Here is a 24,227-nt window from a genome sequence, read left to right as displayed (position 1 = left end):
TCTCCCCAGAGAGTGGAAAGTGGGAAAGGCTGGCAAACACAGGCGGCAGGTGAGGAGTTTGATACTTATAATGGAAGCTAGGTAAGCACATCAGAGGGATAAGTTAGGTTGTGCTGGGTGGATGGGAGAAAACAGGGAACGCTCAGGCTGGAAGGTGAACATGAATGATGCCAGAACTTCTGCTCCACAACCTAATCAGCCGCATTACCTCACAACATGACAGCAAGGCAGCAGGAATGGGCCTCACAAAAAGGTGGTAGGGTCGAGGCATGAGTACACTTCAAGGACAGCGCAAACAGCCTGGCTCAGGTTGGACTTTCTATTGCTCGTTTGCCTGGGATGAGCTCCAACCTCCCCATCACTGGCCCTCCAGCCCAACCCGACTACATCCTGCACTCCCCCTACTGATTGGACAACAAGCCCGCCCTTGGGCGCCCAACTGGAAGATTACTGACCGGCAGCCTTTACCTGCTGCCAACTTTTTTTATATAACTGTAATCAAAAAAGTTTTCAAAAATATTAAAGAAACCCTTGCTTTTCAATAAACATAAGAATTAGGAGCCAGCCCTTTCCAGCTGTTCCATCATTCACCAAGTCATGACTGATTTTCTACCTTATCCAACAATCGATTCCATAATATCCAGAAATCTATAGATCTCTGGAATGAACTCAATGACAAAACCTTGACAGACCTCCAGTGTAGAGAATTCCAAAGGTTCACCTCTCTCTGGGTGAAGAATTTTCTCTTCATATCTGTCGTAAATGGCTTAATCTTATCCTGAGACTGTGACCCCTGGTTCCAGTCTTCTCAGTCAGGGGAAACACCCTCCCTGTACACACCCTGATGAGGTCTGTAAGAACTTTCTGAGTTTCAATGAAATCATTTATTTTTCTATCCTAGATTTGCAGCACGCTGAAAATTAATCATTAGCTCCTGCAGTCACTGCGAGAACAGGTATCCTTGTGCACAATTTCAGAGATGAGATTCCAGGACCTTGTTATCAGGGCTGACAAAGGCCAGGACCTCTATCCTTAGACAAGGAGTACTGTGAGTGTGTGCCTCAGTCAGCAGCAGCCTTGCCTCTGAGTCAGAAGGTCTTGAGCTTGAGCACCTCTCTAGTGACTTGAGCACAACAATATCTAGTCGACGTTCCAAGGCAGAGCTGCAATGTCAGAGGTGGCATATTATGGATGAACCCTTATAGTAAGGCCAAGTTTGCTTTCAGTGGATGGAAAAGAAGCAGGGTGCTATTTCAATGAAGAGCAGAGAGGTTATCTTGGATGTCCTGGTTGACATTTACTCCTTAACATTATTGAAATTGCTCATGCAAGCTTGCAATTCACGAATATTTGCACCATTAAGAACTTATTTTAAAAGAACTTAATTTGTTGTAAAGCTCTCTCGAATGCCTTGTGTGTGTGAGAGAGATGCAAGCTCTCCTCTTCTTTCAGAATGATCAATGAATTCCACCCCTCCACAACTGGTGATAGAACATAGAACAGTACAGCACAGTACAGGCCCTTCAGCCCACAATGTTGTGCTGACCTATATAAACCTTATCCACATTCTATCTATCCCCCTCTCGACTTCACCTCCCATAACCCTCTCTTTTTCTTTTATCCATGTGCATCGATAGGGACAATGCAGCAGTTTTTCCTCTAACCCACAGTCCTATCTTTTCATAGAACGTGGTAAGTCTCAGTTTCAAAGAAAGAGAACGTCAGCCGAGAGTTCACATGAACGGGAAACCGAACAGAATTTATCATAAGGAATTGGGAGTGGTCCATCACGTCAAAAAGCTCATCAGCTGTTAGAGACAATCCCAAGGGCAACAGGGAACTGCTTTTACTGCTGGCAAAAGATGAAAAGACATTAAATCCTCGGAGCAGCAGTCCAAGCCCAACATTGTACAGGAGGAAATTATAGCAGGAAAACACAGATGTTGGGGCCCAACGTCAATGCAGGACATGTACGTATTTGTGTCCAGTGGTGCAGCTGGTAGAGCCGCTGCCTCATGGCTCCAGTAATCCAGGTTCAACTCTGACCTCAGGCGCTATCTGCGTGGAGTTTGCACATTCTCCCTGTGACCTCATGGGTTTTCTCCAGGTGTTCCAATTTCCTCCCACATCCCAAAGACTTGTGGGTTGGTAGGTTAACTGGCCGCTGTAAATTCCCCCTAGTTTATAGATGAGTGGTAGAATCTAGAGGGCAGTTGATGGGAATTTTGGGCGAATAAAATGGGTTAGGGTAGGGCTAGTGTAAAAATAGGTATTTGATGATCGGCACAGACTCGGTGGGCCGAATGGCCTGTGTCTCTCTTTGACCTTGTGAATGAACGTGTGAGGCAGTGGGTGTGTGTGTGACAGAGACCGTGGCTGAGATGCAGAGCAGTTAGAGAGTATGTGTACACGAATGTCAAACAGAATTTGGGTGGCCCAGTGGCACAGCTGGTAGATTCACTGCCCCACAGTACACAGTCCCTCAATCCTGATGGTGGCTGCTGTCTGTGTGGAGATTGCACGCTCTCCCCATGGCTACGAGGGTTCCCTCCGGGTGCTCCAGTTTCCTTCCACATCCCAACGATATCCAGATTGGTGGGTTGATTGACCACTGTAAACTGCCCCTTATGTAGATGGGGGAGAAGACCTGGGGGGAGCTGATGGTAATGTGGAATTTGTAGGAACGAGTGGTTGATGGCTGGCATGGACTGGGTGGGCCGAAGGGCCCACTTGCACATAAGAATATCCATAATATCCGATTTCCACACACTCCCAGACACAAGTTTCATCCGTCTTTGCAGCATTTTTACAAAGCACACTACCCCCCTCTCCTGGTGGAACTCTGCTGCTGCAGATTACACCTGTTGCACACAACAATGTTCTTTAAATTTCATCTCTGAGCTTATACACTACAGCTTCAAATGTCAGTCAAGGATTCCATGCTCATCAGACTTAATTGGATTTGCTTCCAGAAATCTGTGCAGGTAGTGAAATCTGCACTGGATTCAACTCGGAGATATTTCCGAACTGAATGGAAACCAAGGAACTGATTGTGGACTTCAGGAAGGGGAAGTTAAGAGAACACACACCAGTCCTCATTGACGGGTCAGTGGTGGAAAGGATGAGCAGTTTCAAGTTCCTGGGCATCAACATCTCAGAGGATCCTGGGCCCAACATAGTGATGCAATCACGAAGAAGGCACGCCAGCGGCTCTACTTCATTAGGAGTTTGAGGAGATTCGGTATGTCACCAAAGATTCTTACAAATTTCTATGGATGCACGGTGGAGAGCATTCTGGCTGGTCACATCACAGCCTGGTACGGAGCCTCCAATGCACAGGATCGCAAGAGGCTGCAGGGGGTTGTAAACTCAGCCAGCTCCATCACGGACACAACCCTCCCCACCATTGAGGACATCTTCAAAAGGTGGTGCCTCAAGAAGGGGGCATCCATCACTAAGGACCCTCACCACCCGGACATGCCCTCTTCTCATTACTACCATCAGGGAGGAGGAACAGGAGCCTGAAGACCCACACTCTACACTTCAGAAACAGCTTCTTCCCCTCTGCCATCAGATTTCTGAACGGTCCATGAACCCACAAACACTACCTCATTATTTTTTGCACTATTTATATATTTTGTAATTTATAGTAATTTTATGTCTTTGCACTGTACTGCTGCTGCAAAACAACAGACCTCACATCACATAAGTCAGTGATAATAAACCTGATTCTGATTTACCAGCCAGACTTGGTTCAGTAGTAGCAGAGATCTGTGATCTATTTTGCATCTTGTCACCAATTTCAAATAAATACCTCTTGGCTGCACAAACTTTTTCTATAGATTCTTCCTCCCACTTAGGTGGGTTCATCTTGTTAGAGGTATGAGGTGAGATCAAGAACACAAACACAGTTTGTTTGAAACTGCCTTCTTTCTGATGAGCACAACACTGATATTTTCAACTCTAGAAGGCAAATGTAGTCAAGCGCATTCTTCATCAAGAACTCTGCATGCACATGCCTGCAGTAGCGTGCAGAGTTGTTTTGTACTTCAGCGAGAAATTGGTCAAGTAATGCTTCATGCTGAGCTTTGGAACGGCTGCAACACTTGTTCCTTGAGCGTTCTCTAAACTATTCTGACTGGCCTCTCGGCTGCCAGATGAGAAGGTACAAGTCCATGTTTGATGTCTTTCCATTTCATGAAGTTTGTGAACAGACTAGATTAAAACTGGAGGCCAGAAATGGGACAAACGCAACTCAGCTATGATACTTCGTAATACTTTCAGAAGTGGTGCCTGAATCAATGAGCTTCACTTCAATCCACTTTGAGTAACTGTCAGCAGTAGCAGGAAAGTCTCTGAAATGGTCTAGCAGGCCATGATCTAACTGCAAAGGAGTTTTTGGTGACCTACTCCTATACTTTAGTAATTTGCTTACTAATGATTCAAGGTTCATGTACAAACCTAATCAGTCAGCAAAGCTTCTATTATATTGTATTCAATAGTGACTACTCTCATGCTTCAGGATGAAGTTTGGCCAAAATCCTTCCTCTCATTGTTGTAGATTTTAGCGCTCTGATCCCACTTGTCATTACAACAACCTGGAGCACCTTTGGTTCCTCATCTGTACACTGTTCAAACTCTGTTCATCCTTTCAAAGTCTGTTCAAAGATCTTTGCCTACTCTGACTCTTTCTAGGTCTCAGCTGTGAAATCAGACATGGTCACCAGAAAGCCCTCAAGTATATAACGTGTCAATCACATTTTCACTTCCAACATCAGAGTCCTCATGCAGTCGGCAAGACAGAGAATTCACAGTGATGTTCTGCTTGGGATTCCTGGACTCATTTGTAGAGTCATATCCCTTCTAATGATTTATAACCTGCTAATAGGGTTACTTGTTTTCCAAAAGATAATCCCCCTTCACCATCCAACTACTACTGGGATACTCCTGATTCAATGGTGACTAGAGGCAGAGCAAGAGGCTAGCCACACCAGCACCTAACTGCCACCACCGCAGCACAGAAAAGTTCAGAATGTGCTGATACTCCGACTGCAGCTAGCCGAAGGTTCTCTGCAGAACCACCAGCTAAATGTCATCATGATCTGGCCCACTATCTCTGATCCAATGATTGTCACCGCATCAGAATTGGATGGTGCTGTGCACTATCTCTTATAAACCTCGATGTGTTTCTGCAAAGCTGCTCTGAGGCTTTAATAGAAATGTTGCAGTTGAGTTGCAGCAGCAAGCCAAGAAATCTCACCAATCTGTTAACACCTTCATTACCAGGACGTTCTTTGCAATTTACCCCAATTGAAGGCTTCACGGGGGGGTGGGGGGGGGGGGGGGTAGGCAGTTGGCAGTGGTTAGTGGGAGAAGTTAATGGGGGAAGCTTAAATAGCATCTTCTCTTCTTTGGTAGTGTCTTGGGATCGAGGATGAATTGATTGCACTCCGGTTCTATGGGTTCTGAGGTGGTTGATGAGGTCAATGAGGGGCCCACAGATGCTGCCATGGGTGGGGCAGGAGATGCTTGAAGTGACGGGCAGGTGGGTAGTTTGGGAGGTGGTGCACTCCTTCCGCCATTTACACTTGGGGCTCAAGGTTCCCAATCCCAACCTGAAAGCTTCTTCTCCACTTTGAGGCGCTATGGGTCAGGGATTCCCATGGGTAGGTGGGGATGTTACACTTTATCCCAAAGACGGTTTGAGGTCATTCTTGAATAATTTCTTCCGTCCACTTGGTAATGTCTCACCATGACGGAGCTTAGAATATAAGCCTCTGCCTACTCCCGAGGAAAAAAAAACCTGGTACTCCAATGAAACAAATAATTCACAAAAGTAAGGAAGCACTAATATCTGCAAGGTGCATTCTTTTTTGGTATTGGTATTGGTTTATTATTGTCACTTGCACCGAGGTACAGTGAAAAAATTGTCTTGCATACCGATCGTACAGATCAATTCATTACACAGTGCAGTTACATTAAGTTAGTACAGAGTGCATTGAGATAGTACAGGTAAAAACAGTAACAGTACAGAGTAGAGTGTCACAGCTACAGAGAAAGTGCAGTGCAGGTAGACAATAAGGTGCAAGGTCACAACAAGGTAGATCGTGAGGCCATAGTCCATCTCATTGTATAAGAGAACCGTTCAATAGTCTTATCACAGTGGGATAGAAGCTGTCCTTAAGTCTCGTGGTACGTGCCCTCAGGGTCCTGTATCTTCTACCTGATGGAAGAGAAGAGAGAATGACCCGGGTGGGTGGGGTCTTTGATTACGCTGGCTGCTTCACCAAGGCAGCGAGAGGTAAAGACAGAGTCCAAGGAGGGGAGGCCGGTTTCCGTGACGTGCTGGGCAGACACATTCTGCCTGTTTTATACCCTGCCATCCCTACAGGGTCAGATGAGCTGCATCCGTATTCATTTCACAAGCACCATTTGCAATGAGGGGTGGTGACCAGATCCGCTGTCCTGTCTCCTATTGTCCACCTCTTTGTTGAGCTTCTCAATAGAGAGATGTTCACATTTGGGCTCCGTACCGAACTCCTGATGGGAGCTGGGGTGCCAGTCCTGATAGGCGACCCAGCCAAGGCCTTGGAGAACTTCTACCAGCAGAGGCATAGGAGCCGAGTGCTGGGACTCTCAGTCCCACTCACATGTAGAGTAGCTGCTCTTTCAGAAGACGTTGGTGCCCACAGGAGATGGGATGAGCAGCACGGCCTAAAGGTTGAGGCAGCAAGGGGCACAACCTCACCCCTGCCACAGCAGCAGCCAAACTCAGTGGGTGGAAGGTGGGGACCCCGTCACAGCTTCCGTGATACAATGATGGTCTGGAACTTGGAGCAGCAGCTGGGGCAGCCAACCCCTGTCAGCGGGCCCCAGTCATTGGGCATCTGATAGAGCAGAGAAAGGAGCTGATCTGTTGGGTGACCTCAGCTTGGACACAGCCCATGTGGCATCAGTCTGGGGGCCGGGGGGCCTGTCTGGGTTCAGTCTTTGTGTCAGGGTCAAGAGTCTGTCTAATCCAATCTGGGCAAGGTGGGGGGGGAAGTCAGACAGTGGGTGCAGGGGGTGTCTAGGAGTTGTGGAAGTCAGTATACATGTGTGAAGGGTCAGTCAGGATGAGGGGTCAATCTTGGGGTGAAGGGTCATTTGGGCGTGAAGGGACATCTTGCCATGAAGAGCCAAACCTGAGGACAATGCTTCAATCAGTCAAGGAGAGCTAAATCCAATGACGTGGCCCACATTAAAAAACATGACAGGTATAAACAGGGAGGAGGTCCTTCTAATAGAGTGATAGGTTTGAAATTTAAAAGCAGGACCTCAAGGGGAATAACCTCTGGGTTACAGGTTGTCCCTGGTTATGACCAGATTCTGTTTTTGCAGATGATTTTGTTCACAAGTCGGAAAATACACAAAATCACTCAATACAGTAACCGTGCCTCCACAGTGTAATGATTGGTGGTGATGATGGCCAATTAGCATGAACATTTATTTATTGTCTTTCCCTGACTAGTCACCTTGATACAGAATCAGGATGTCCCGTGCTCAAATGACTGGTTTTGATGAGCTTGACATATCTGTGGATGTTGCCTAGTTTAACAGAGGATCATTGCACACATCAATAGAAGCGATTGCTTGTCAATTTCCAAAGCATCTCTCGCAAGGGGTCTCCCACAGTGAAATTGGCAGCCAGTGCTCTTAAGAGACAATGGTGTCTGATTACTACAGGGAGGTTTCATGTAAACAGGTTTTTAAGACTGTTTCTCATTTGAAATTAATAATATTAATGGGAGCTTATTTGTATGTAGGGGTGTCCATAAGTCTGGCATTCATAACTGGGGAAGGCCTGTATTGTCCAAGCCACAGGAAAATTGGTATGGAAGCAGATAGATCAGGAGAAGTAGCAGGTGATGCATTCTAACTGTAATCATATCCAGAAGACACTAAGAACTATAGAATGTGGGTGTGTCCTCTCTTGCAACTGACAGCAACTAATGTGCTCTTCTGTCATTTGTTTGACATCGTTATGTTACACAACCATGTGACAGTTACATAGTTAACACAAATTAACTACACTGCTTTCCTTCTTCAGAAAAAGCAGAAATTGGAGCTTTATTCAGTCTGATTTTCTCACACATTTCAACCTTAACTCTGGGTCTGTACCATTATGGCTGTTTCTGATCTGAAGCGTGTATGACATTCTGTTTCAACTCATTTTTCACTTGCTGGTTGACTCTTCAGTTAGGCTATGTCCACTTCTGAAATAATTCCATCCACATTTCCAGTCTGCCTCTTGCTGCAATATGAATCATGTCCATACATCTGGCCTTCCCATTCATGTCAAGTATCATTTCAGATCACAGACTTGCACTTTCTCACTGATGTGTCATTTCTCTGCATTATACCTGCTGTTGATCTTAACCCTCCCACTTATTCATTTTGCTTGAATCCCTCCTCCTTGCTTCTTCCATTCACCATCCCTCCACTCTCTCGTCCAAGCTAACCCATACCAATCTCAAGTAGGTTCAAAGTGTACGATGGATGAAGCTTACCCTGCTGGGGTAAGAATGTGGAGTCGTGTGACATTTAAACAGGAGGTTAGCCAACCAATGATTGGTTGTCAACCTGGAACAACCTTGGACAACCTGTTTCTTCAAGGCTTCCTTCAGAATGCTTACACACCCCTCAGCTGGACTGTTAGAGGCAGAGTGATGCCAAAGAATGAACAAGTCCTTGAGTCATTAATGATTGCATCTCATGAAAGTCAAACATATTTTTATATTCATTCAAGGGACGTGGGCTTCACAGACTGAGCCAGCATTTAACTGCCCGTCCCTAATTGCCCTTGAGGTGGTGGTGGTGAGCCTTCTTTACTGCTGCAGTCCTTGAGGTGTGGGTATGCCCACAATGCTGTCAGGGATGGAGTTCCCAAATTTTGGCCCAGTGAACATAGAACAACACAGCACAGTACAGGCCCTTCGGCCCACAATGTTATGCTGACATTTTATCCTGCTCCAAGATCTATCTAACCCTTCCCTCCCACATAGCCCCCTATTTTTCTATCATTCATGTGTCTATCGAAGAGTCTTTTAAATGTCCCTAATGTATCTGTCTCCACCACCTGTGCCGGCAGTGCGTTCCACGCACCCACCACTCTCTGTGTAAAAAACTTACCTCTGACATCCCCCTTATACCTTCCTGCAATCACCTTAAAATTATGTCCCCTCGTGTTAGCCATTTTCGCCCTGGGAAAAAGTCTCTGATTGTCCACTCAATCTATGCCTCTTATCATCTTGTACACCTCTATCAAGTCACCTCTCATTGTCCTCCGCTCCAAAGAGAAAAGCCCTAGCTCGCTCAACCTATCCTCATAAGACATGCTCTCCAATCCAGGCAGCAGCCTGGTAAATTTCCTCTGCACCCTCCCTAAAGCTTCCACATCCTTCCTACAATGAGGCGACCAGAACTGAACACAATACTCCAAGTGTGGTCCAACCAGAGTTCTATAGAGCTGCAACATTACATCGCTGCTCTTGAACTCAATATCCCGACAAATGAAGGCCAACACACCATACGCCTTCTTAACAACCCTATCAACCTGCGTGACAACCTTGAAGGATCTATGGACATCGACCCCAATATCCCTCTGTTCCTCTTTGGAGAGTAAGGAGGTGAGTTACTCAGGATTCCTAACCTCTGACTTGCTCTTGTTGCTACGTTGTGTATACGACTACTCCAGTTCACTTTCTGGTCATGATATGACATGAATGTGCCCATTGTCTGACATAGCTCCACAGGAGTACCGTTCTGCACAAAGTCCATTTCAGCTCTTCGATTGTACATTCTGCTGTTGTACAGGAACCCACATATCTGACTTCAATCCACTTGGAGTGTCTTTCAAAATTTCTGCTTTTCTGTCCACATGGACTCTCTGAGATAATCGCGTCAGCCACAAGGCTGTGGTAGTGATTTTAATGTTATGCCCTTCTGACAAACTCTACAGGTTCTTTTAAATTTTTATATACAGATATAATTTCAAAAAAATAAAAAATAAATTTCTTTAAAGCACCTTAAATACTAGAACTTAATTAAAAGCAAGTTAAAGAAAAACATACACATCACTGATCTGCATTCTCCTTTATGGTCAAAATCAATGACCATTTCAAGTGATTGGGACCACACTTAATTCACCATAAAGCTGAGGGGTGGATGATTAGTGCATCCAGCTCAGGATGTTGGTGCTCGCCGCTGCGTCCAGTGCCCAGATGCTCTGGTATCCACATTGCGAGTATTGAGCCAACTCACGAGAAGTACATTGCTGGTAGAACCACTAGCAAAGGATAAGTTCCCAGGAGTGAACATCACCAATAGCCTGTCCTGATCCAACCACGTAGACGTCATGGCCAAGAAAGCTCACTAGCACCTCTACTTCCTCAGGAGGCTAAAGAAATCTGGCATGTCCCCTTTGACACTCACTAATGTTTATCGATGCACCATAGAAAGCATCCTATCTGGATGCATCACGGCTTGGTATGGCAACTGCTCTGCCCAGGACCGCAAGAAATTGAAGAGAGTTGTGGACGCAGCTCAGCACATTATGGAAACCAGCCTCCCCTCCATGGACTCTGTCTATACTTCTTGCTGCCTTGGTAAAGCAGCCAGCATAATCAAAAACCCCACCCACCCTGGACATTCTCTCTTCTCCCCTCTCCCATCGAGCAGAAAATACAAAAGCCCGAAAGCACGTACCACCAGGCTGAAGGACAGCTTCTAACCTGCTGTTATAAGACTATTGAATGGTGCCCTAGTATGGTAAAATGGACTCTTGACCTCAGAGTCTACTTCATTATGACCTTGCACCTTATTGTCTACCTGCACTGCACTTTCTCTGTAGCTGTGACACTTTACTCTGCATTCTGTATGGTTTTAACTCGTACTAGCTCAATGCATTGTGAAATGAATTGATCTGTATGAAGGGTGTGCAAGACAAGTTTTTCACAGTACCTCAGTACAAGTGACAATAATAAACCAATTCCAATTCCATTTTAAGAAGCGTCTAGATGGGCACTTGAATTGTGTAGGCATGGGAAGTCAGGGCCAAGTACTGCAAGATGGGATTGATACAGATGTGTGCCCACTGGTTGGCATGGAAGTGATGGGCCAAATGGACTGCATGACTCTATTTAGAGCCAATATCTGCCCATGATCCTATTGCTGTTTGTGCTCAAGCTGGCTGCTGCATTTCCACACAGAGGATAGCCTGAGGGTGTGAACAGAGTGTCAGAAATGTAGGGCTTTATTTTCTTTGGAGTCCTCAGGATGATCATAGGTTGCTAATCCTCTCAAATCAATGGTAGGAGAACACAACAATAGAATATCTTGTCCTACATTACATAGCAGCAACAATGGCAATATGCTCACTCTCAAAAACTGAGAATGTCAACTGGAAGTTCTGACACACTGCGCTGGAGGGTGAAAAATCTAACTGCATTGATCATAAGGAATTGGGAGCAGTCCAGCACATCAAAAAGCTCAGTGGTCATTCAAGTCAATCCCAAGAGTGCAAGGGAACTGATTTTACTGCTGGTTTAAGATGAAAGGACATGAAATCCTCAGAACAACAGCCCGAGTCCAACACTACTGAGGAGGAAATTTCAGAAGAATAGCATAGAAGGGGGGCCCAACATCAGTGCAAGTACCAAACATGATCCCATCAAAACTAACACACAGGCACTGGGAGAAGGGTGTGTGTGATATATATACACACTTGAGCAGGACAGAAATCTATTGATGTCAGGATTGAATGCAGTTATTATTTAAAACTACATAGAATTTGTCTGTTGAATAGCTTCCTCTCGATTCTATCTCTACAATTCACCTCACCTGCTCTTTCTGATGGTGAATTTTCCATTCCCACCTCTCAGGGTAAATGATCAGATTTATTTGAGGAGATCTTATAATATAAAACCCTTGCTTAGGAAGTTCCCAATTTTTTTATAACTTTCTGACAAAGCCCATTCATATTTTTAAGCACCTCTGTTATCACAACCTTCTCATTTTTAAACTGTAACACAACTGCCCTTAACCATGTTGGAAGCAAAACTCATTGACAAAGAGCTAAAATCATTTTATGCTGTTATGTCACATCGCACACCAAAGCATTGATTTGATCACAAGAGTTTGATCCAAGATCCTCTTCTGATGTGTTCGTTTTATCCAGTGAAATGGTGTGACTGAAGTGTGCAGTGTGGAGCAAGCAAATGATCACACTTGGGTATTACAGGCAGGAGACAAACAAGAAGGCCAGTTACTGCCAGTGGAGATAAGGAAGAGGTTAGAAGACAGAAAGGCCACACGATGGGGAGGCTGAAGCCATTCAAATGATAATTTCCATTAAAATAATTAGTAACATCCACGCCGCAGCCCCCACCACCTCCGGTTCTGGTCTGCTACCTTCCCCCACACATTACATCTACAGTTGGTTCCCAGTGCAACATGGTGCCTGACATTGGTGGATGACCAGATGGTCATACAGGGAATAGAAGGCCCGAGACCTCCAGCCAACAGAGACTCTAACCTCTCTCCTACCATGATCTGGGACAGATCAAGGTTTGATAGATCAACCTTTTGATCAAAGGTTTATGAAAACTTTGCAGTACCAGAAACCATTTTGTTCAGCAAAAATATGTAAATTGAGAAGGCGTTTCCCATTAGTTCCCTTGTAAAAGTTCTGGTTGTGTTCTACAGTTCAAGAATTTTGATCAAAAAACCCACTTAAAAATACATCAACACAGGTACCTAAAATAGTAAAATATCATTTTATTTACAATCATGATTTAAGATAATAGACTCTCTCATGGTACTAAGTGAAATTTGCAAGATCTTGAGGGGTTGTGAAAGGGTGAATACGGAGAGGGCATTTCCTATGGTGGGGGGGATCTAGGATTAGTGGGTCACTGTCTCAAAGTAAGTCTCACATTTAAGACTGATGAGATGTTTTTCTCTCTTTCAGATAGTGTCTTCAGGTGGAGAGCATTCTGACCGGTTGCATCATAGCCTGGTACGGAGACTTCAATGCACAGCATCTCAAGACGCTGCAGAGGGTTGTAGACTCAGCCAGCTCCATCACGAGCACAATCCTCCCCACCGTCAAGGACATCTTCATGAGGCGGTGCCTCAAGAAGGCAGCATCCATCGCTAAGGACCCTCACCATCTGGGACATGCCTTCTTCTCATTACTACGATCAGGGAGGAGGTACAGGAGCCTGAAGACCCACACTCAACAATTCAGAAACAGCTTCTTCCCCTCCACCATCAGATTTCTGAACAGTCCCTGAACCCATGAACACTACCTCATTATTTCTTTTTTTTTGGGCACTATTTTTATAATTTATAGTAATTTTATGTCTTTGCACTGTAGTGCTGCTGCAAAACAACAAATTTCACATCTTATAAGTCAGTGATAATAAATCTGATTCCGGAAGTCTTCCTCAAAGGCCAGTGGAAACAGAATCTTCCTTGAGGCAGACTTGTAATAAGGGGGTAAAAGGTTACTATGGGTAGGTAGGAATGCAGAGGTAAGTTTGCAATCAATCAGCCATAATATTAAGGAATAGAGAAGCAGGCTCAATGGGCTCAGTGGTCTGTTCCTGCCCCTAATTCATAAGATTGGATGCAAGCAGTAGCATTAGCTTGGCACATCAAGGTGGTGATAGTGGAGGTGAGAGGCAGAGTTGTCATTGGTGTTTGCAAGATATCGACAGTGGTGAATCCAAGCTGGATGAAGTCTGTGACCTTAAGGTCCTTGCTGTGACTGTTCCTGGAAGGCTGATGAAGGAGCCTCTCCTGCAATACAAATACTGTACAGGCTTGTACGTTTCTTGAAATGGTCAGACCAGCCAAGGCTGTCCTTCACTGTATCCTCACCTTCTGAAGGCCCATCACCCTCCTCGTATGAGAGTCATACAGCACAGTGCTGCTTCTGACATGCTGACCAAACTGCCTTCTTAAGCTGGTCCATTTGCCTGCATTTGGCCTATATGACTCCAAACCCTTCCAATTCATGTAGCCATCTAAAACATTGTAATTGTACCCACTTCTACCACTTCCTCAGGCAGCTCATTCCATAAACCCATCATCCTCCGTGTGAAAGACTTGCCCATCAGGTGCCCTATAAATCTTTCCCCTCTCACCTTAAACCCTAGACTCTCAAACCCTGGGAAAAAGACCGTGACCATTCACCTTATCTCCGCCCCTCATGAGTTTATAAGCCTCTTTATAAAGGTCACCCCTCAGCCTCCAATGCTCCAGGTGGAAAAGCCCCAGTCTATCGTGTCTCTCCTTATAACTCATGCCCTCCAGTCCTGGTAACATCCTTGTGAATCATTTCTGCACCCTTTCCAGCTTAATGACATCCTCCCTTTACTGGGTGACCAGAACAACACACAATACTCCAAGTGCAGTCTCACCAAGGTCTTGTACAGCTGTAACATGATGACCCAACTCTACTTTTAAGTTTCAATATGTTGTTAAGTCTCCTTATAACAATCTTGCTTTTGTCCAGATCATCAGTCTCAGAGGTACTCACTGTTAATTCTGACCTTCTCTTCCTTATAACACCACTGCCTTTTGTAAGTTGTTATACATTTCAAGGGAGCACATTTTGTTCATGCTGTCAATGTTGTAAGATTTGATAAACAATTGCTGCCCAAGAAACTTTCACCCTTTTCACTTCCATTAATCACCTCCAGTTTAGTAATAGCACTTACAGCTTGTCATGATTTCTCAGAGAAGGTTCAAGCCTCAGAACTCCTGAGGAGATTTGAAGGGGTCTGAAGGTTGTGCACAATAAATTGTGATGATTGAAATGAAGATAAAATGGCATGGGAGGAAGAACAAAACGCATGATGGTGAGAGACTAGCACATTTTTCATAATAAAAATTCATAACTGAGAACCCTAAAAAGTCAATAGCATAGCAAAAATTTGAAAATGGAGGAATATCTGCATTATGGTGGGGATAAGGAGTTACAGCATTAACAAGGGAAGGGTTTACTTAAGAAAACGGTTCCTGGGACTACCAACCATTTAAAATAAATTCACTGGAAGGACACGTATTTAATATCCAGTCTCCACATATTCCCCAATGGTGCCATCAAATCTGTTGAGTCTTGGCAGCATTGATATGACTCTTCACTAAAGCACAATGCCCCCCTCTCCTGGCAGAACACTCAAACTACAATTCTGACAAAGGATCTTCATTTTGAAACATTAACTCTGTCACTATTTCCACAGATGCTGCCTGCCCTGTTGTGAGTTTCCAGCATTTTCTGTTCTTCATTTCAAATTTCCAGCACCTATAGTGTTTTGATTCAGCTTAAACTTGCTCATATGCACATTGCTGAATTGTCAGTTTCTACTCCACAGCTTCAAATCCTTTCAAAGAGTCGGGCTTAAAATTATCCTTCTATAAAAGCAAAAGAAAAAGCATGATATTTTCCACATCAGGATTTAACAACTAGATGTAAATTAGAAACTGACAATTTCATCATGAAGGTGCAATGAGGATCATGTGTAATTCATCTGTCTGGATGTGTTAGGTATATGTTCTTCATTCAACCCCCCTCCATCAGTTGATGAAACTATCAGTCCATTAATCTTTGCCCGAGATCTTAATCACTTTAAGAACTACTAAACCCACATTAAAAGTGAGGGCGGGCATGTGTAGTAGTGGGGTTAGAGTGTTTTTATGTTATTATTATGGTACTTAGAACAGTACAGCATAGGAACAGGCCCTTCGGCCCACAACATCTGTGCCAAACAATGTCAAATTAAACTAAATCCCTTCTGCCTGCACATGATCCACATCCCTCCATTCCCTGCATATTCATTTGCCTATCTAAAAGCCTCTTAAACGCCACTATTGTATCTGCTACGTTTCACTTTGAAGAACATCATGCACATTGCCCTGTGTACAGCCCTGAGCATACACTGTATTTTGTGTGGGCCAGTGAAGCTGCCATTATGACAATAACCCTTCTGATGTAGAGGCTGTGTGTGAGCGCTGGTGTAAGGAGACTGGGGCAAGTGGGTGCAGCAGCTCAGCACTGAGATGTGGGTCTCAGGTCTGCACCCTTGGCAGCTCGGTGAGTCTGGCAGCGGCTGCTTCATGTGAAGACAGTCTGCCCAGATCCTATGGTCTTCTCATCATCTCCTGCTGGATGCCAGGTACGTTGTTTTCTCCCCCTCTCCTTGTTTGGCGGCCAGCTTGGCGATTTCTCATTGGTAACAAGCTCAGTGGCCAACTGCCATCAACCTTATCATGAATTACAGATACATAAGACTTAAAAAAAGGATTATAAGGGAGTGATTCAAGAAATAAGGTGCTGACTCCTGACAGCACAGTTAGCCGGACAGTGTTGAAGTAGACTACAGGTCCTCCCCCAGGTTACAAACGCATGACTGATGTACACCCTGTACATATGAAAAAGTGTTTGGGAAACCAGCGGGATGGATTTGCCAGCTGCTGTGGGACTGCAGGCATCTTCTGCCGGGTGGGAACTCAGCTCGCGGCCGCATTTCCGACTTGCGAACTGTTCAGGTTATGAACAGTTCACAGGAACAGAACCCGGCCATAACTTGGGGTGGACCTGTATTAAACAATAACTGGACTGGCCAATAGGCACCAGAGGGAAGATTCTTGTGAGGCCAGAAACTAACAGGAAACTTTTGACCTTGCAAAAAAAAAAATGTACAAAAGGTTCACCTGAAACATTTTCACTGGGCCTCAAGCAGTCCCTTCAAGGACTGCTGGTTTAACTACGGTAGTGTAGCGGTTAGCATAACGCTTTACAGTGCCAGTGACCCGGGTTCAAATCCGGCCACTGTCTGTAAGGAGTTTGTCTATTCTCCCCGTGTCTGTGTGGGTTTCCTCCGGGTGCTCCGGTTTCCTCCCACATTCCAAAGATGTACGGGTTAGGAAGTTGTGGGCATGCTATGTTGGCACCAGAAACGTGGTGACACTTGCGGGCTGCCCCAAGATCACTACGCAAAAAGATGTATTTCACTGTGTGTTTCGATGTACATGTGACTAATAAAGCTATCTTATATTTGGTCCCAACTGATTTCTCCTCAGTGATCTCATACACTTTACCTTTGATTTCTTGAGTCCCATTCTTCACTGTACATCAAAAGTAAAATACAGATGTTGAAAATCAAAATTAAAAACAGAAAATGTCATTGATCAGGCAGCATCTGTGGGGAGAGGGAAAATAGTGATCATTTCAAGTCAGTGTGAAGAGCTGATGAAAGGTCAATCTGGAACATTAAGCTCCATGTTTCTCTCCACAGAAACCAGTCTGACAGACTCGAGTGATTCCAACATTTCTGATTTCATTTCTTCTCAATGTGTCTTTGCTACAGCCCTCAAGGAGGGAAACTCCTCACCGTAAACCTACATGTCAATGCCATTGCCACCGATGTCAGTCAAGAAATTGTGTCTTTCTCAACAGCTTCTCAAAATTAAAAACCTACACTCATTGCATTCCCTTCACCTGAACAGTGCTCATTCCAGAGAAACAAAGGACTGCAGATGCTGGAATCTAGATGAAAAACACGATGATGCTGGAGGAACTCAGCAGGCCAGGCAGCATCTGTGGAGAAAAGCAGAAGAAGAGTCCTGAAGAAGGGTCCTAACCCGAAACATTGACCGCCTGCTTTTCTCCACGGATGCTGCCTAGCCTGCTGAGTTCTTCCAGCATCATCGTGTTTTTCATTCCTGAGAATTCCGAATAGAAGAGACTTTAATTTCTAAGGACTATTCCACAATCTTATATTCTAAAGTCTAAATTTTTTTTTAAATAATGTGTAGTCGCTGTTGGAATGTTGTAAATGCAACAAGTAGTTTTTACACAGCATGCTCCCACAAAAAAAATAATCAAGGTGATAATGACTGGGTACTCTGTTTTAGTGATGTTGATTGGGGGATGCCAAGAATAAAGCTTCTTCAGAATACCATCCTGGGATCTTTTGCATTGACTTGGGAGCCAACAAGGGTTTGATTTAACATCCCTTCTGAAGGATAGTACTATTCATCATGTTGTATTTCCTCAGTATTGCACTGGAATATCAACCTACTTTTTGTAGTGGGATTTGAACTCACAATGGAGACACAAGAAACCGCAGATGCTGGAACTTGGAGGAAAAAATAGCACACACAGGGAAAACCTCATTGTCAGGTTGCTTCTGACAAAACACTGCCATCCTTCCCCAAATGATGGAGATTGTTGCTTTGAACCCACAAACTTCCTTCTCAGGAGTACTGCACTTAATGCCACAATTAAACTACATGGTACCAATCTATCCCATGCCAACATTTGTGCCTTTGATGGTTACTTCTTCAGTTACATTACATGTGCAGTGCAAGTTCAGGGATCAAATCTGGGGGTAATGTATCAACCTTTGAGTCAGTCATGTTAATCTGCTTCTGATATGCTGAGTTACCCTTGAGGTATTCAAAATCCATTCTGCATTTTAGTTCGGTGTATGGCGAGATCAACTAATGACAATACAATAAACAGTGCTTCAGCATTTATTGAGACAGAAGTCTTACAGACTCCTGACAGTAAACATTAACTTGCCCTATTTAACACAGGCGAGACCGAAAATGACAGTAAGTACATGAGACACCACTTGGACCACAAGTGTCTGAAGATCCTGTGCATACAAACAGGACACTTTTACTGCACAAAGCTTTGAAGAGCACCCAGACGTAACAAGGAAAATTACCAGGGAAGGAATGTAGTTTCGCATGATTCTCTCTCAGGCTGAGGGGACGAAACCAGGCCCTTCAGCCCAACTCACCCAAGGTGTTTATCTAAGCTTGTCCCATTTGCCTGCATTTGGCCCATATCCTTCAAAACCTTTCCTATCCATGCACCTGTCTAAATGTCTTTTAAATGTTGTAACTGTATCCACCTCTACCATTTCCTCTGGCATCTTGATGGCAGCTCTACAGTACAGAGAACCGCGAAAGGCTTTACTTTAACATTAAGGTATCACAAGATCAACAAATGCTCCAGCCCTATTCCGTCATCTTGCTATTAGCTTCCTGCTGCTGGGTCCTGTGGAAGGCAGTGAGCTCAATATCTGGTGGTAAATATTTAATACTACTGGTCAGCGCAGAGGTGAGGGGTAGAAAGGGCATGCAGAGATTAAATCAGGTTGCTTCTGACAGAACACTGCCACCCTTCCCCAAGTCATGTTCTGTGCCAAAAGCCCTCTCTCAAAGAATCCCGCTGGACAGTCCATCCCTTTAGCTCTTCCACAAAGGTTTTAATTTCAAAATTGGTATTAGTAACTCCACAAAAAAAAAGACGTAACTAGTTGAAAAGCTTCATTGACAATTTACGACATCCAAGTGCAAAACAGACAGACAGGAATAAATTCATTTAACAGCACTAATATCAACCAACAGGTCAGTATGTTGGGTGCATTTGATCACTTCCATAATTTCAATACTGAAAAGATATACTGTAAAATATATAAAGGCACGATTTAGCAACTACCAGGTTTCATGTGCAATATCAGACAGAAGTCAGATGAGCTCTCAATAGTCCACATAAATGACCTCCACCATATTCTAATGGTGCACTGTAAACATTTGAATTATTGATCTGTTCAAGTACAAATGGAAATTAACAAATTAATTTCTGCAGAATGAATAACATGGCGACTCACATTAGTGACACAGGCTGCATATTTGGTCTTTACAACTCCTGCAAACTTCACATGCAGAGAATAATTGCTGCATTTACTCACACAGAATTCAGGTCCCTGCTGGAAGCTAAGAATTGGGTGTGATCATAACTACCTGTACAGCAATAACCCCCAAAGCCACTGGCCACTGTAGACCATCAATGTCAACCCTTTCTCCTCTTTGTCCTTTGCTTTTATAAATAAATGGTGCAGGGTCAATGTCCTGTTAACTGGTGTCTTAAAACTTAAATTTCAGTGAAAATAGCACAGTGGTCCAGGGTCAGTGGTTACACAAGTACTAAAAAAAAATCAAAAACTAATTAAGAAAATGTAACTGTTCTCAATTGTAACTTAAGAACATGAACACTCCTCACCAACGATATGAAGACTACACAGAGGGCCGAATTCAGAACCAGTTTGTTGGTTGTTAAATTCCAAAAAAAAAATCACCTGTTAGGTGAGAGAAGTAAAATGTTCATATTGGTGCTTCAGGTGCACACCTCAGATGACACCTCTCAAAACCCATTAGAAATGATCACCACTGAAAGAATTGGAGGTTTTTGCTTACTGTTGCCCTGATTCATAACTAAATGGAAGGGAATTCATCCTCGAATCCAGAGAATACAGGAGGGAGCTTCCCTTAGTCTGGTATACATCTCTGGTACTGTATAATCTTTGTCTTTGTTAATTTCTTTTCTGTAGCAACCTTCACTTAGTAAATACAGAAAGTAATGCTGACAAGTACACTGAAGACACAGAATAAGAGGTTATAAAAGTTCAATTGTACAGCAGATGCATGTAGAACTAAAATGTCATTTAACTGTACAAATCACCCCATATCATGGATGATCAGGTTGAACTAGTTAGCTCAGATATTGTTAGTGATGTGAAAAGTGGAGCAGAGGATCCAAGTGGACCTCATCAACCCAACATTTCAGAACCCACCTCAATAATCTGAAGGGAGGAAGGACATCAATCACACAGCTCCCGAGGTCAAAATCATTAACTCTGAAAACTTTACTAACAGATTGGCTGCTGTTATTTGTTAGTCACATAGTTTGTTCCTAAAACAATCTTATTGATTTAATCTTAGTTACTGATCTTGATTAGAAATGTTAATAGATAATAATCCAATCCATGGAGTAGTTCACTATTGCAAATGGTGTCTCAATTATAATTCATCAGTCAATAATTTGCCAGTGCTGGTCCAGTGATACACAAAGCTCTTTTATACCTTGCGCCATCTCAAGTAATTCTATGTATTATATGAGTTACCTAAATTTCTTAGCAACCCTATTTATACCTAAGTTTTTAAACTGTAATGTTTCAACTTAAATAAGAACGATTACCTTATGATCAATGAACACATTTCAGTATAAAATTTGGTATTTTCTTTAATCTCTTACAAGAGCTTGTTCATTCGTTCATTGTGGGTCTCCTAACTGAGGGGTAGTAAAAGGTGAACACAAAGTTAACCTGAATTAGGTAATATCAAGAGTTAATATTAAGAACAAGCCAAAGGTCATTCATTTTTGTCCCACTTGGTGTTCAGCTAAAGAGATGGGAGTTATGATCTATCTACCTCCCTGGAATTCATTAGCTGTGTAGTTAGTCACAAGGTTCTTAAAATGGAACTCTCCCTCCTGATTTGGGATAGATTTCTGCTGCGTTATATATCAGACGCAGTGACTTCCAGTTGAACAAATCAGAGGCAGCCCACTAGGATGGGCACAGGGAAAGTGTAATATTGGTTCAATGAAGCGAATTTGGATAGTTTGGTCTAAAAACATTGTTGGTAGGATTCGACAAGTAGCATCTGCAGGGGGAAAACAAAGATCAGATTTTATTGACCGGAAACATTAATTTTGTCTCTCTAGAGACTGCCTGAGTTGATGTGCATTTTCTGTTTTTATTCAGATTTCCAAACTTCTGCAGTATTTTCCTTCATCAGGGAGAGAAGGGGTCAAAATGAGAGAAAATATAGGTAAAGTAATAGCATGAATTTTGATGGATGGAAGCCTTGCCATGTGAATCCTGGTCTAAAAACAAGTATCTCGGCAGTTTTTAGCTCAATTTTGGTGGATTTCTTGTTGAAGGAGTAGCTTGTGTGTGAGTATACTTACAGTAATATTGTTGGCAGCTTTCCTGATTGTTGGAAATGGAAGATCCATCAAATTAAAAAAACAAACCTATGCAAGATCTGGTTAACTGCACTGACAGAATGATTTTCTACTGTACCTTCCCACATCTAAATAGACAATAATCTCCACATCCCTCACTACCTAAATGAAATGGATAGGTGGTTGAAAATACAATTAACATTCCAACACTCCACAGCTCAAATTGCCTGTTGAGGTGTTCCACATACAACAATTAATTCTGGGTTCCTTCACATTATGTTTACTGCACTTCCCTTGCCACAGTCACACAAACTCATCATTTCTTGGGGTGTACAATCCAAAACCTCAGTGGAACAGAAAATATGCAGGGAAAAAACATATCAAGTAACACCTTGTATACAAGAAACATCTCAAAGTGCTTTACATTCAATATTTTGAAGACGTTGACGAAAAAATTATTTTAGCTCTTATTCACAATTCAATTTTTGTTCTCTTCTTATCTTAATGATCTCTACTAAGATTGTACCAATTTCTCCTTGCATGATTTGGGAGGGAAAAAAAAACATTGCAGCTACTCAGTCCCAGTATGTGGAGATGTCTTGATTGATTTGTTGTTGTACTAGTTGAGGGAGAGACATTGGATAGAGCAATGAGAGAATGCTTCTGCTCATCTGATCCATGGGATCTTTTCTATAACATCTGCCTCAACATGTGATGGATCCTCGGTTGAACATCCCATCCAAAGAACAGTGCTTCTTAGCATGATACTCTTCAAATGGACTTGAATACAGACCCTTCTGACCCAGAATCAACATTACAATTAAATGAGCCAAACTGGCATGTAGTTACACGCAACAATAGCTCCCAGGTCCTAACTGACCTTTAATCTGGTCTTATGTGTCCTGCAGGTGTATAGAAACAAAGAGGCACCTTAAAAAGGGTGGAATTGCGGTTCTGAATAATAATAGTTTTCCATAGCTAGCTAGTAATTCTGTTAATTCAACTAAAACATTGCTTTTTCTGGATCACTTACAGCATATTGTTCTGCAACTACAGCACTAGCATGCTGCATAGAGACAGACTCGGAGAAAGCTGTCGAGAGGGCATATTGGAAGTGACGTAGTTGCTTTACCAACTTGCAGGAACTCCCAAGTATCTGATATGGACCGAATGCATTGGTGCTGAACCCCAATGGATGTGTAAACTGATAAGCTCAATTGGTGCCATTTAACAAGCACTGCAACAGCGCAATGTTTCTGTTATTTTGACATCTGTGGTCCCTTTATGAAACGATTGGTCCTGGTTCAAAGACCACAAATTGCAAAGCTTTGAAAGTAAGTTTGCTGGAGCTCAGGTTCAATCAGGAATGTCACTGTCTGTTCGGTAGGCTTGTTTGCGGAGATGGGCCTCGATCTCCTCCCGGAACACCAGCATACCCAGGTGAGCCTGTGAAGCCTCGTTCATGGCTTTTGACTGAATGCACATCCGATACTGCTCTGGGGTTAGCTCATCTGCACAGTGCTTCTCGTGCCACAGGTGGAAGAGGCTGGAGACCGGTGTCCTCACCACGATCAAGTCACTGTGGAGATACCTCCTGTACAGGTGGACGTCCTCCCCTCCCCAACCTTTCACATCCAGGTCAAAGCCACCTGCAAAGAAAAAGCAAGTTTGTATACATGTGGCATTGCATTGCATTTCAGGCATGTCCCACACAGCATTACTCAAATGTGGAGCTACTTGTGTGGGAGCCATCTCAGGCACGAGACTGCATCTTTAAAATGGCTGGGGTGGATGAGGAGGCAGTTGTTGACCAATTCCTCTTGAAGCAGCATGCTGGGACACTGAACAGAGAGCGTTGGGTCCTCAATTTGAATTGAAATGGTTTTGGACTCCATCATGACTGCACTGGAGTATCAGGTGAAATTATGGGCTGGATGCTCGAGTTCTAGATTGAAGCTGGAACTACAATGCTCTCACTCAGAATCCATGACATAAACTGGCTACATAGGGAAAGCCATAGACAATACTTAGTGCTGAATCTTGCCTATAATTCAAGGCAGAATTTGAAGAAGATAGTGGAAACAAATTCAATGATAACTTGAAAAGGAAATAGGATAATCACTTGAAGAGAAATTTGACTGACCAATGGAGAAGAGCAGGATCATGGAACTAACTATCAAAGAGCCACCATATGCATGATGGGCCAAATGGCCTTCCACTATGCTAAATGATTCCGTGAAATTGATCCTGGTGACTGCCATCCAGCCAATTCCCATATTCAATAGAGCATAAGCCAACCAAACAAGAGGTGATCAGAGGGTGGAGCCTCCAGACATTCAGCCAGTGACATTGGGTC

At 43.5% G+C, this 24,227-nt stretch overlaps 1 protein-coding gene across 7 annotated transcripts in view; it reads right to left on the bottom strand.

Moving 5' to 3' along the window:
- csgalnact2 (chondroitin sulfate N-acetylgalactosaminyltransferase 2) overlaps positions 1-24,227 on the bottom strand; it is a 90,271-nt gene that overhangs the window by 11,427 nt on the left and 54,617 nt on the right. For 6 of the 7 annotated variants that reach the window (XM_052041379.1, XM_052041383.1, XM_052041380.1 and 3 more), the window contains one exon: positions 18,589-23,520. The exons of the other annotated variant lie outside the window; for it this stretch is intronic. In XM_052041379.1, the coding sequence (XP_051897339.1) occupies positions 23,228-23,520 (293 nt within the window). In that variant the 3' untranslated portion in view covers positions 18,589-23,227. Of the gene's footprint in view, positions 1-18,588; positions 23,521-24,227 lie in introns of those variants that run through there. 7 annotated transcript variants of the gene reach the window in all.

The sequence above is a fragment of the Pristis pectinata genome, chromosome 30 (genome assembly GCF_009764475.1).
Source record: "Pristis pectinata isolate sPriPec2 chromosome 30, sPriPec2.1.pri, whole genome shotgun sequence".
In the NCBI taxonomy this organism is placed as follows: domain Eukaryota; kingdom Metazoa; phylum Chordata; class Chondrichthyes; order Rhinopristiformes; family Pristidae; genus Pristis; species Pristis pectinata.
The sequence above is the reverse complement of the archived record's forward strand: the minus strand, read 5'-3'. Positions and strand labels throughout refer to the sequence as shown.